Source organism: Malaclemys terrapin, chromosome 11 (genome assembly GCF_027887155.1).
Source record: "Malaclemys terrapin pileata isolate rMalTer1 chromosome 11, rMalTer1.hap1, whole genome shotgun sequence".
Taxonomy (NCBI): Eukaryota; Metazoa; Chordata; order Testudines; family Emydidae; genus Malaclemys; species Malaclemys terrapin.
This window is the reverse complement of record NC_071515.1, coordinates 2,179,191-2,191,917: the sequence shown is the minus strand read 5'-3', so window position 1 is coordinate 2,191,917 and position 12,727 is coordinate 2,179,191. Positions and strand designations below refer to the sequence as shown.

The following is a 12,727-nucleotide window of genomic DNA, read 5'->3' as shown; positions in this document are numbered from 1 at the left end:
TGCGTACTTACAGTTCGAAATGAGGTGTGTGGTTCACCGGTCAGTTTATAACTCTGGTGTGCATAATGCTGAGGTTCTACTGTATTCCCACTGGTAATAGTTATTGGGGTAGTCTTGGGAACAATTTCAGCTAGCATACATAGATATCAGTAAGTGAACACTCTTTCAGAGAACAGGCATACTAGCTGCCACTGGTGCTGTTCTTCTTTGTTCCAGAAACTTCAGTTAGTATTTCTAGAGTCGTGTTCCAAATTGACTTGTAATTTACTTCCGTTTAACATTCTAATGTTTATCACGACTTCTAAGCCTAGCAAATCCTTCCTTTTTGAATTTCAAGTTTTCTTAGTGACCAGATTTTGAACAGTCAAGAAAAAAAATTAGTCCTGTTTTGATGTGGCTACTGGATGAATGTTGCTTCTATCTTGGTTTTTATCTTTTGTAACAGTTACCGATCACTGTCAGAGACAGGATAATGTACTAGATGAACCCACTGGTCCCATCCAGTATGGCAATTACCATGATCCTGTTGTTTTCACCCTCTGCTATACCAACTAAAACTTATCCTTAAAATGCTAGCAGGAAGTGTACTTCTGTGTTTGAAAGCTTAAAATGTGGTGTTAGAGGGGGAAAAATTCTCAGTTGGAATATATGTAACTGGATTCTTTTGTTCCTGTGTGGTGTTTCAGAAGACCCTAGTGTGCTAAGAGGATACCAGATTCATTGTTAAAGGGCATGTCTTGATTTATATTCGGCTTATGGTACTGTTTAGCCATGTGCCCAGCCAAGATAATATAGACATGACATCTTTCAGAGGCCACGGTGTTTTTAGAATAAATCCAGAGAGCTTGCAAGCTAGTGCAACTTCAGATCTGTGCAGCCAGCAGCTCCCTCCATCTTTATTTTATTTTTATGACCAAAGGAGATAAAAGGGCAAATATGAGTGTATTTTGTCTTCATTTCCCTGGAGTTTTAATATTAATTGAGAAAATATTATCCAAGCTTGTTCTATTTCCCGTTCTATGGGCTTGCTTTTAATTTTGTTTGAAATACAGTGAAGAATTTTAGCTTAGTGGTTATTGATTTAATTTTCCTTCCCTAAAATGTTTCAGCCTGAATATCAACCACCCTAATAAGATGGTTATTTTTCAAAGTACACTCTGTACGTTGGCTAAAAGATGTAACTTATATGAGAGATCCTTGTGGTGCTGCATCACAGAACCTTGTGTGGAGCATGTCTAATCAAAGTAGTGTTAAATGCCAGTGATGGCATCTACAGCATTTGGGCTCCTGATGCTCCTAACAGTAGTGGAACTAAACTGGTATTAGCAGTGGGAGAAAAGTTTTAGAAAATTTTTCTTCTGTAGGAAGGACTTAAAGAAAATTGTTTCCCATTATGCTTGCACACTACCAGAGCAGCCATAGATTCCTGCATTGAACCAAATGGAATGTTAATTGAACATTGGACTTTCCATACTGGGTCTGACCAGCAATCCAATATCCTGACTCCAGTAGTGGCCAGTACCAGATGCTTCAGAGGAAAAAGTAAGGAACCACATGGTAGATTATGTGAAATAACCTGTGCATAAGGGAAGTTTGTTTCTGACCACAGCCAGTTGGCCTGTGTCCTGAAATATGACTGTCTTTTCAATTTCAATCTAGCTACTGTAGCTGTTGATGTTCGTACATACATCTCATCCTTTTTTAATTGCTGCTAAGTTCTTGGCCTCAATAGTGTCTAAGTTAATTAGTTCCACCTAGTTTAAGTTGTGTTTAAAAATTAAAAAGGTATTTTTATCACATTAAAATGTTGCGTTTTATCTTACACTGGATGTCCCCTTGTGCTAGTATAATGAGAGGGGTAAATAGGAGTTTCCAAGTGACCAGTCTGGGTACTGTTCTGTTCTACGTACTTCTGTCATATCCCCTCTTCTTTGTTTCCTTTCTGATTTATAGTCCTGATCTTTTTAATCTCTCCTGGTCCCAAAGTCTTTACATGCCTCTACATACTTTTTCTTGCCCTTCTTTGTACCCTTTCTATATATACTGTATCTTTTTTAAGATGAGATGATTGAATGGAGCGCAGTATTGCAGGTCAGGGATCTCTTTCCAGAGTGATTAGTTAAAATTGTTCCTCCTTATGGTTGTTGCCTTGCACTTGTATACAGTTGAATCCATCTGTCAATTGCTAGCCTTAGGCAAGTCTTTCTATAGTTCCTGAGTCTTCTCTCATTCTGATTAACCTAAATAATTTTGTCCTCCACAAATTTTGCCACTTCATTGTTTCTTCCCCTTCTCCAGAAAATTAATGAACGTATTAAATAGCACTGATCCTAGTATGGTTCCTTAGTATTAGGTGCAGAAATAGAAGGAAAAGAGAATGCACTGAAAATGTATAAAAAGATGCACAATAATCTATTTATAGGAAATAAGGTGGGAAATGGGCCGAGGGGGGGGAAGGAAAGAAAATATAGCACATCTTAGTTTTAAATTACACTTTTAAAACAGTAAATAGAAAATTGATTGACAGTATGTTTCAGTTAAATACTGTATATAACAACAGTTTTCTTTAAAATGGAAACGGCATTGCACAGGGGGTTTTTCCACTTTGGTTAGTGGGCTTGGTCCTCAGCTTAGTAAGCATTGCCATTACTGACCTCTTTATCTGTTGAACATTGACTGTTTATTCCTACTTTTGTAAACCATGACCGTGCCAGTTGAAACCAAATCAAATGAAAAATATCAATCAACTGAAGAAGTTTACAAAGCAGACCAACATCTAGTTGTTCCTTAACCACCATTGTTGGTTAAATTCTTTTAATTTTGTTTGAAGTGTTTGGCAATGGTTTGATGAATAGATATTTTCATTTTATCTGGGTAATCAGACTTGAAAACTTAAAGTGGGAGTGGTTTCCTGGACGTTTGTACCTTTAAGGGCAGGAACCAAATCCACGATCATAGAACACTGTTCCTTCAACATTATTCTAGTCCTTTTATTTTTTTGGTGATCAGATCCGGTGAACTTGATTTCATCATCATCTAGATAATGTGGGGAAATTGTCCTCATGGCAACATGTGGGAGAGGAATAAGGTGTCTCAAGGGAAGAGAAACCAACTACTTAATTTACTTGGCTGATAGAAAGAGGATGGCCCTGCCCAATTTTGTGGGGGCAAGACCTCTTAATGTTGAAAATAAAGATATTTCAAATAAGAAATAAATCTTAAGTGGCTATAGGAGGGAGGTTCAAGCAGTGATATTCAGACTGAGGCTCGGGAGCCACAACTGACTCTTTAATGTGTCTCCTGTGGCTCTTTGCAGCACATGACACTAAAACCCGACGTGATTTAATTAAGTTATTAACCAATCAGGATGCTTTTTCTGTGTTGCTAACCAATTGTAGAATACTTGGTCAGTCATTTTGCTCTAAGAAATATATAGTAATGAAACAATGAGTTCACACTCCTGTGGCTCTTTTGGGTAATGTTGATCGCTTATTTAGCTTCTGAACCACTGAGGTCTGAGTATCACTGGGTTAAGGAGTTGAGAAAGCAGTAGAAGATTGAGGTTGTGATTGTGGGATTCATGAATAGAATGAGTTAATACTGACTATCCTCCTTTTACTTTTCACCTCTTAATCCAGTATTTCCCAAACTTTTGAAAGCTGAGTCTCTCTCAGGAAAATGAAACTAAATGTGACCCCCCCAGCTCCAATCCAAATCTTCCAGATGGTGTTTAAAGTCCTACCCATCTTAATTTATATCTTCCACATATGCATACATACACACCCTTACTTACCAGCTAGACTTCCATATCCCTTTAAGGGGCGCACACTACCAATTGGGGAAAACTGTCTTAATCTGTGCAGTTATTCACTGTGCTGTTTAGTTTCACATGAACTATAAATATTATACATTGCCATCTTATTCTGGGAGGACTTGTCTGGAAAGTGAAACATTTTATTTGTTTTGCTAATTCCTATTGAATGCTGCTTTAGTATCACAACAATATAACATTTTAATTTAGAGAGAGACGGTGGGTTAAGTAGTATCTTTTATTGGACCAACTTCTGTTGGCGAAAGAGACTGCTCCAGTGGCTCGAACAAGTAGAACCCCTCTCACACCAGGGAAATCTGAATCTGTTGCTGCCCCACAGACATTTTCGCTCTCCTGGATCCGGAATCCCCTTCTCCATTTAGCCTCTCTGTCTCCAGGAAGATATCATCATCTCTGGGGGAATCGACTGCATGGAATACATCTCCCCTCCAACAGTACTGTCATTGCCACCAGAATCATCATCCCTTTCATTGGGAGATTTTGAACTACCTGATGAGCGCTTTCTTCCCCTTCCCTGCATGTCCTTCACCCCCTCACCCCCAAAAGACCACACTGGTTTGGGACCAACCTCCACCTCATTTAACTCGGAGTCAGTTCTACCGGAACCGGTAAGACTGCCATCTTCATCTCTGGATGAGGTGGTGACTCTTACTACTTCTTTTCCCCTCTGTCCCCATGATTTCAGGCAGTTCCAGGACTACCTTCGCTCAATTGCTGGAGAGCTGCAGATTCCTCTCGAGGAGATCCAGGACTCCCAGCACAAACTCTTTGACATCCTACATGCACCCAAACCCAACAGAATAGCTCTCCCCGTTAGTGAAGCCATACTGGAGCCAGCTAGCACACCTCTGCCATCTGCGCTCCTACCCCCAAAAGGGGAGAGAAGTGTTATGTGCTGGCCAAAGGAGCAAAATTTGTTTTCTCAGCCCGCTGCCAACTCACTGGTGGTCCACGCTATTTCTGAAAGGGGTAGACAGCAACATCCCAAGTCTACTCCTGCTGATAAGGAGGGCAAATCCTGGATCTTCTGAAGAGAAAGGTCTTCTCGTCATCCAGCCTCCAGTTTAAGGTAGCCATTTACCAGGTGCCAGTGGCTAAATACAATTTCCTGAACGATGCCAAGTTTGCAGTTTACTGACAGCCTTCCGCAGCAGTCTAGGGCTCATTTCCAAGTTCTGGTAGATTGATAGCCAAGATTATTCTCCAATCTGAAGCTGATACCTCTGCTTGAGCTCTGGCTACTGCAGAAGTCCTGCGCAAGGAGTCATGGCTCCATGAGTCAGGGTTCCCTAGGGAGGTCCAGACAACTATCATGGACCTTCCCTTTGATGAATCACACCTCTTCAACCAAAAGACGGATGAGTCCCTCCATACCCTGAAGGACTCCAGGGCTACCCTCCACTCAGTAGGGGAGATATACACCTGCCCCTAAGTGGAAATTTCACTGCCCATTGTTCAGATCTAGACTTGTGGCTCAGCAGTTTTTCCATCAGAGACCCTGTGAACCACCACGTCAAAGACAGAGGGTTCAAAAGTCCCACTTCACTTCAAGTTCCTCTGCAACTGGCTAAGCATCTCAATATCAGCCCCCAGCTCAACATTTTTGATGGGAGCTTGAGAGACCCAGAATACTAAGCCCAACACTTCCCAACCCTCACATGCCATTTGGGGGTCACCTAGCACTCTATTTCAGTGTAATAACAGACAAGAGCATGCTGAATGTCATCCACTTGGGGTATAAGATGGAGTTTACATCCTTATCTCCTCCAATCCCGCACCCCACCCCTCTTTGGGGGACGCTCTGAGTATTCTCAATCAAGAGATGAATTCCTTATTGCAGTGAGGAGCAATAGAACATGGAGACCAATCCTCGATCTCCGCCATCTCAACCACTTCATTCGCAAACTCAGATTTTCAATAGTCACGTTGGCATCTATAATTCCATCTTTAGAAACGGGCATGTGGTTTACCACTCTTGATATGAAGGACGCCTACTTTATTCAACCTGCTCACAGGCACTTCCTCAGATTCATGGTGGGCGCCAACCATTTTCAGTACACGAGTACTCCCCTTTGACACAGCAACTACCCCCAGAGTCTTTACTAAGACATTCTCATCAGTAGCAGATTACGTCAGATGCTGTGGTCTCATTGTCTTTCCCCTACCTCGACAACTGGTTCCTTGTCACCAAGTCCCACCAGGAAGCCTACACGTCAACTTCTATGATGCTACATCTCCTCTCCTCGCTGGGAGTCAGCATAAACACCAAAAAATTTGTTCTCACCCCCACATAATCTATGGACTTCATCAGGGCAACTTTGAAGTCATGTTTGTCTCTTGTAGGTCATATGGCCTCATGCGCCTAGGTCACCTCATTCAGAAGACTCCACCTTCATTGCCTTCAGACATGACTGCAGTTGGTATACTCTCCAGACTGCCATTCCATGAACCTCATGGTGACAGTTCTTGCCAATGTAGTATCTTCTCTGCTATGGTGGACAAATTCTCACGAGGTATGTATGGGCACAACCTTTCACCCTTCCTCTCTGGGCAGGACCATTATTAAGGACGCATCCCTATTAAATTGTTAAGCCCACATGAAGAGCCCCGTGGCACAAGATACCTGGACATCTCGAGAGTCCAGGATGCACATCAATACCCTGGTATCACTTCTCCTATCAGCATAGGTACTCCACCTCCCCCCAGAGCCAGTAGCACTGTGTACACCAGTTTGTAGTGTAGACCAAGCCTAATAAATCTGTCTGCATTAATTCTGGAATAATTATGCTTTAAATGAATTTTAGTGCTTAGTAAAAGTTGGATGCAAAACCATACTTGTCTCTTATTAAACGAAAATAAGGTGGTGTGCTTTTATTTATTCTCCCCACCCCCCATTAAATGATCTTGTTTTAAAGAAGAGATTTTGGGCAGGTAATTTCCAAACACAACTGAATTTGATTTCTTAAACAGTTTTGAATATACTTTGGGGAAGCCACATTTATTAAAAGTTAATCACTTATGAGCTTGATGGCCCTTCTACCTCTTGCATTTTATATTTGCAACACATAACCCTACTACTAACTGTTTCATTATATATTTGCAAATCACTCTTAAACCCAGAAGAGAACACTATAATGATAGCATGCAGCTTTGTTTTTCTTTAAATAGAAAATTATTTTAAGCTAAGATTCTAGTATTCAGGAGCTGATGGACAGGAAGTGAGATTCAGCATGCTAAATATTCACCAAAAATATTCTGTTTATATATAGCATACTAGTCTTTCACATGAGTTTGAATCCTACTTAGTTCATAAATGAAAACATATATTTGACCTACCTACCCTCTGGTGGACATCTACAAACTTCCCCAAACAATCACATAGTCTGGCAGGATTTTCTCTCTCTCCAGGTTTGGGATACCCGGCGGGTTGCATACCAGGATTGAAGTGCACAGGCAAAGTCTTGTGGAGAAAGCTTGCTGGCTTTGGCAGTATTGTCACTGCTTTATTTTCATCAGATCCAGTTTACCTAAAATTTAAAAATAACAATAAGGGAGAAGGTGAAGAAGTCACAAATTACACAACTATTATAGTATGGCAGTGTTTTCCAAACTTTTGGGAGCTGAGTTCGCTTCAGGGAAATGAAAGCAATTGCACTACACTACAGTCTTGCCATGTGGTATTAAAAGTATAAAATCTTAATATATACATTTTCTGAGGCACTCTGCCTCACTCTCCCCTTCCCCAACCATTTTGGAAAGGGCTGGTATGACATTAACTAATTAAAATGACCGTTGCTACCATTGTTATATAATTGCAACAAATTGTATACAAAATGTGACGCATGGCCAGAAAGGGTTAAGCAGCTTGTAGGTTAAATAACCCAGAGTCACCCATTAGAGAGATGTTAGAAAGGAATGTAAATGGTAATTAGGGCCATTCCATGGTAGATAGGCTAGAACTTTGAAATGCAAACCTATATTGTTAGAAATTAGAAGTGATACTAATTGTATGTGTCAAATATCAGGGGGTAGCCGTGTTAGTCTGTATCTACAAAAACAACAAGGAGTCTACTGGCACCTTAAAGACTAACAGATTTATTTGGGCATAAGCTTTCATGGGTAAAAACCTCACTTCTTCAGATGCATAGAGTGAAAGTTACAGATGCAGGCATTATATACTGACACATAGAGAGCAGGGAGTTACTTCGCAAGTGGAGAATCAGTGTTGACAGGGCCAATTCAATCAGGGTGGATGTAGTCCACTCCCAACAATAGATGAGGAGGTGTCAATTCCAGGAGAGGAAAAGCTGCTTCTGTAATGAGCCAGCCACTCCCAGTCCCTATTCAAGGCCAGATTAATGGTGTTAAGTCTGCAAATGAATTTTAGTTCTGCTGTTTCTCTCTGAAGTCTGTTTCTGAAGTTTTTTTGTTCAATGATGGTCATTCTATTACAGATTTAAAAGTCACTATCATTAAACAAAAAACTTCAGAAACAGACTTCAGAGAGAAACAGCAGAACTAAAATTCATTTGCAGACTTAACACCATTAATCTGGCCTTGAATAGGGACTGGGAGTGGCTGGCTCATTACAGAAGCAGCTTTTCCTCTCCTGGAATTGACACCTCCTCATCTATTGTTGGGAGTGGACTACATCCACCCTGATTCTCCACTTGCGAAGTAACTCCCTGCTCTCCATGTGTCAGTATATAATGCCTGCATCTGTAACTTTCACTCTATGCATCTGAAGAAGTGAGGTTTTTACCCATGAAAGCTTATGCCCAAATAAATCTGTTAGTCTTTAAGGTGCCACCAGACTCCTTGTTGTAATTGTATGTGTGTAGTCATCTCTTGTTAAGATGTTAGCCATGTAAACAGGCAGTTCCTGTCTGTCACTATCGCTATTGATTAAGAGATCAAAGGGAAATATTAACGTTTAGATGAATCTTGGGTGCAGTAATGTCATTGTCAATATGTCTCTGAAGTTTGTGATAGACTGCCTAATGGATAAATTGCCTTGTGTTTAATTTGGGTAACTAATTACCAGTGATGCTTAGGAAAAAAGTCTCCATAATTGCCTATTGTTCACCGAAGGACTCCAACCTGTCACAAGAAGGCCTGAAACTGTGTAAAGAAGGGCTTGGCTTCTGATCCTTTTTATCTCAGATCTGCTTGATGCTTCATGGAGGGGAAGCTCAAGCCCAAGATTGAGCTCTCCAGTCTTGACTGGATCTCCCTGAATACAAACATTGGCCTATAACCTATGAGTTAATTTTGAAAGAACTCTTCGCAACTACAAAACTCACCATCTCGGCTATGAATCTTAATCTCAAGAATTGTACTCAAGTCTGTATCTATACTGATTTTTTTTAACAATACTCACTCTTTACTTTTTTAATAAATTTTAGTTTAGTTAATAAGAATTGTCCATAAGCATCTAAGTTACCTCTAAGCTGCACAGCCACGTGGCTGCGCAGCGGCCTATTAAGCCCCGCGCAGGGGCTCAGGGCTACAGCGGGGAGAGATGCCCCTCCCCCAGGGCAGACCTGCCGCAGTGGGGAGAGGCGCCCCTCCCCATTGGCCCCAGTGTGAACCTACCCCGGACTTGCTTCCTCCGGGGAAGAGGAGCCCCTACTTCGGCCCAGCCGGAACTGCCACAGCCGGAGAGAGGCACCTCTCCCCCGCCCCCAAGCCTGCACCCCAGGCCAGAGCCTTCATTCCCCTCCTCCCCCCCAGACCCCAACCGTCTGCCCCATCCCTGAGCCCCCTCTCATGCCCAGAACCCCTCATCCCCGGCCCCAGCCAGAGCCTTCACCCCCCACACACACACACACCAATTCTCTGCCCCAGCCCTGAGACCCCCCACACACACACACTCCGAACCCCTCGGCTCCACCACATGAATTTTGTTATGTGCACCAATATGAAGGGGCTGTGTCATATACCACCTGCATATTGGTGCACATAAAATTCATTCCGCACATGGACGTAAAAAATTAGAGGGAACACTGGTAAGCATGTATTTGGGTAAGATCTGAAATATTTATTAAGCTGGGAGGTAATATGTCTGATCCTTTGGGATTGGTAGAACCTTTTTATATGATGAATAAGATTTTCAGTAATCCTCATCATATTTGACTTGAGTGTCTGGATGGAGGCCTGAGGGTGGGTTGCTATAAGGGGACTGTGTTGATGGCTTCTGAGTAACCAGTGAGGTATAATAGAAGCTGTTTTGTGCTGGTTTGATAAATCTAAGTATTAGAATATCCGCCAGCTTTGGGGATTGTCTGCCCCATTCTTTGCAGTTCACCCTAACTGAGTGACCTCAGCTGGCTCCCCAGGGACTCTGGTCATAGCTGATATATTCATAATATACTTCCTTTTTATACATTCTTTGGTATTTGTCAACATATGAAGTAGAATAATTGGTATCTGAGTTAGCACTGTGTTTTTTGCTTGTTTTTTAAGACAGTTCACATCTCAGAGCTGTTGTTTCAGGCTGTTTGTAAACTCAGACATCTCTGCATCAGTTACTCACTTCACGTTTTCAAGGTTTTCTCCCCAGTTGTAACTACGAAAACTGTTTAAAATGAAAGCTGAGACTTTGAAGAATAATTTAAAGGTTTTTCTGCTTTGCAGCCTTCCCCCACCTCCCATGAGACCTTCAGATCCTCTCAAGGGGGATCACAGCATACTTGGGGAAACCTTACAGTATGGATGTGTCACTGAGTTTGCTAGGGTACATGAGTAAATGCAAATATCGCAGCTGCTAAACTAAAAGTATGTTGTTACTGTTTTGGCCTTTAGACCTTTGTGCTTTCTGACTCTCCAACACGGTGAAGAAGCTGCTGCTGTTGAGACTGGAAATATGTTGCTTCTACTTAGTAACTAAGTGCTGGTGAAACAAACGGATTACCGAACAAGGGGCCTGAGCATACATTGTCAGACTAAATAATTAATGTTATGAACCATGATGTAGCACCACTAATTTGTAAAGAAGGTTAAATCTATGGCATGTATAATGTTTTGGAAGGAAAATGTAGTTTTACTTCATTTCATAACTGTTTTTGTTGTTGTTTATTACTATCTAGATGTCCACACTGAAGCAGTACAAGCAGCTTTGGCTAAATACAAAGAGAGGAAAATGCCCATGCCTTCAAAAAGACGCTCTGTTCTTGTACACTCTTCAGTAGAAACATACACTCCTCCAGGTATCTAATAAGTCAGCATACATAAACATTGTCAGGTAAACTTAACATTGCAAATGTAGTGAGTGAATGCAGTTTATTCTACTGACTTTGAAGTCTCCCATGTGTTGCAGTAAGCTTCTTGCATGCTATGTGAACGTTAGTCCTGATGCTAAAATGTAGGTTAGATTTGGTCACTGTCAGCATTTCTTTTCTTCCACAAGATTTTCTGTCTCTTTTTTTAAGATTTTAGAAAAGCTTTAGGGTGAATAGTAGCCCTTCTTAAGCACAAAAACTTGTTTATCTTCATTTGTAAAGTCTCATTCTGAAAGTATCATCATGGCAAAAATATGTCAAAGCTTTGTAGATTCTTTATTAAATGTTGCATGAGATACCTTTTTTTAAAATGGCTGGTGAGAAATGCTTTACAAAATTAAATTATTGAAAAAGGTCCTTGTTTGTAAAATAGCCTCCTAGTTTGTTTAAATCACTTACGGTTCATGCCTAGAGCTCATCACTTGTTGTGAATTTAAGAGTGTTTAGCCCAAAATATATTTAGAAAAAAAAAAAAAAGCCAAAAAGCCCCACCCTGTTACTTCTATTACTTTTAAAGAGAGGAAAGACAAAATATTAGGTGCCTTTTGCCTTCTCATCCCAGATCATCTTAAGGATAAGAAAAACCTCATTCTGCAGATACATGCTGTTCTAGCAAGCTGAGTACTTTGGGGTCAGTGTCTTGTATGCCAATGTAAGTGAATTTCTCACCGACTCTAAAGTTTTGAACAACTGATTCTGTCACGGTCCTTTTGTGAGCTGCCCTGGAGTAGAGCCACAGTGAGCTCTGATGCCTTCACCTCCGTTCCATTTCTTAGCACCATCAGCGGAAGTACTGCCTGGGCTGTTGTGCCTCTCCTGTTTGCTGGGCCACATCTTTTCTCTCACTCCCTCGGCCTTTGAAGAAAACTTTGCTATTTACATGTTCTTTGTGTAATGCATTTTTATGGATTCTTTGCCCACCTTTATTAATAAAAATGTACTTTGAAGGGATATTTGTGGCAGTCTAAGTTCATGGTCCATATCTTCTATTTCTCTTCTCCTTTACCCTTTTTGTCTTTCAGATATAGAGAATCTAATCACCTTTAAAAACTTTGCGAGTATTTTTGTTTGATGACTCTGTTATGTTATAATAATAATTTCAGAAAAATATAACCAATGACAGGTTTACTTTGGGGCATGGACAGTGATTGCTGGGATGTGGTTTCCCAGCCTGAGTGTCTGAAGTCTCTTTTGGACATCTGCATTGACTTTCACAAGTTAGACTTCAAGTTGGCCTGGATTGCCTCACAGTTAAAAGCCTCAAGTGAACCAGGGTTCAGCACCCAGCTGCAGGTGAAGACTGCAGAGCTTCCTCCTGGGTCTGCTCATGTGCAAGTAGACAATCTGAAGCGTCTGTTCAGAACCCTTGAAACATCCTCCTTGCTTAGGGAATCCGGTGTCCAGGAAAGGTGATTTGAACCATCAGCAGTGGTGTCTTGGAGTAATCATGGTCAATGCCTCTTTCAGCAACATCAGTCCTACAACTTCCTGTATCGCTGCAGCAGTTTGGGTTGTCTGTCTAGGATGAAGCGTACTGTGAATAGGAGAGCATACAGGAGTGTTGGCCTCAGGCTTGGTGGAAAACTACTTGCCATCATAAGTGCTCCAGTTTCTG

General features: G+C 41.3%; 1 protein-coding gene across 3 annotated transcripts in view; it reads left to right on the top strand.

Annotated features, from left to right (window-relative positions):
* DIP2A (disco interacting protein 2 homolog A) overlaps positions 1-12,727 on the top strand; it is a 206,368-nt gene that overhangs the window by 95,666 nt on the left and 97,975 nt on the right. For all 3 annotated transcript variants that reach the window (XM_054043479.1, XM_054043478.1, XM_054043480.1), the window contains one exon: positions 10,921-11,040. In XM_054043479.1, coding sequence (XP_053899454.1) covers positions 10,921-11,040 — 120 coding nt within the window. The remainder of the gene's footprint in view (positions 1-10,920; positions 11,041-12,727) is intronic.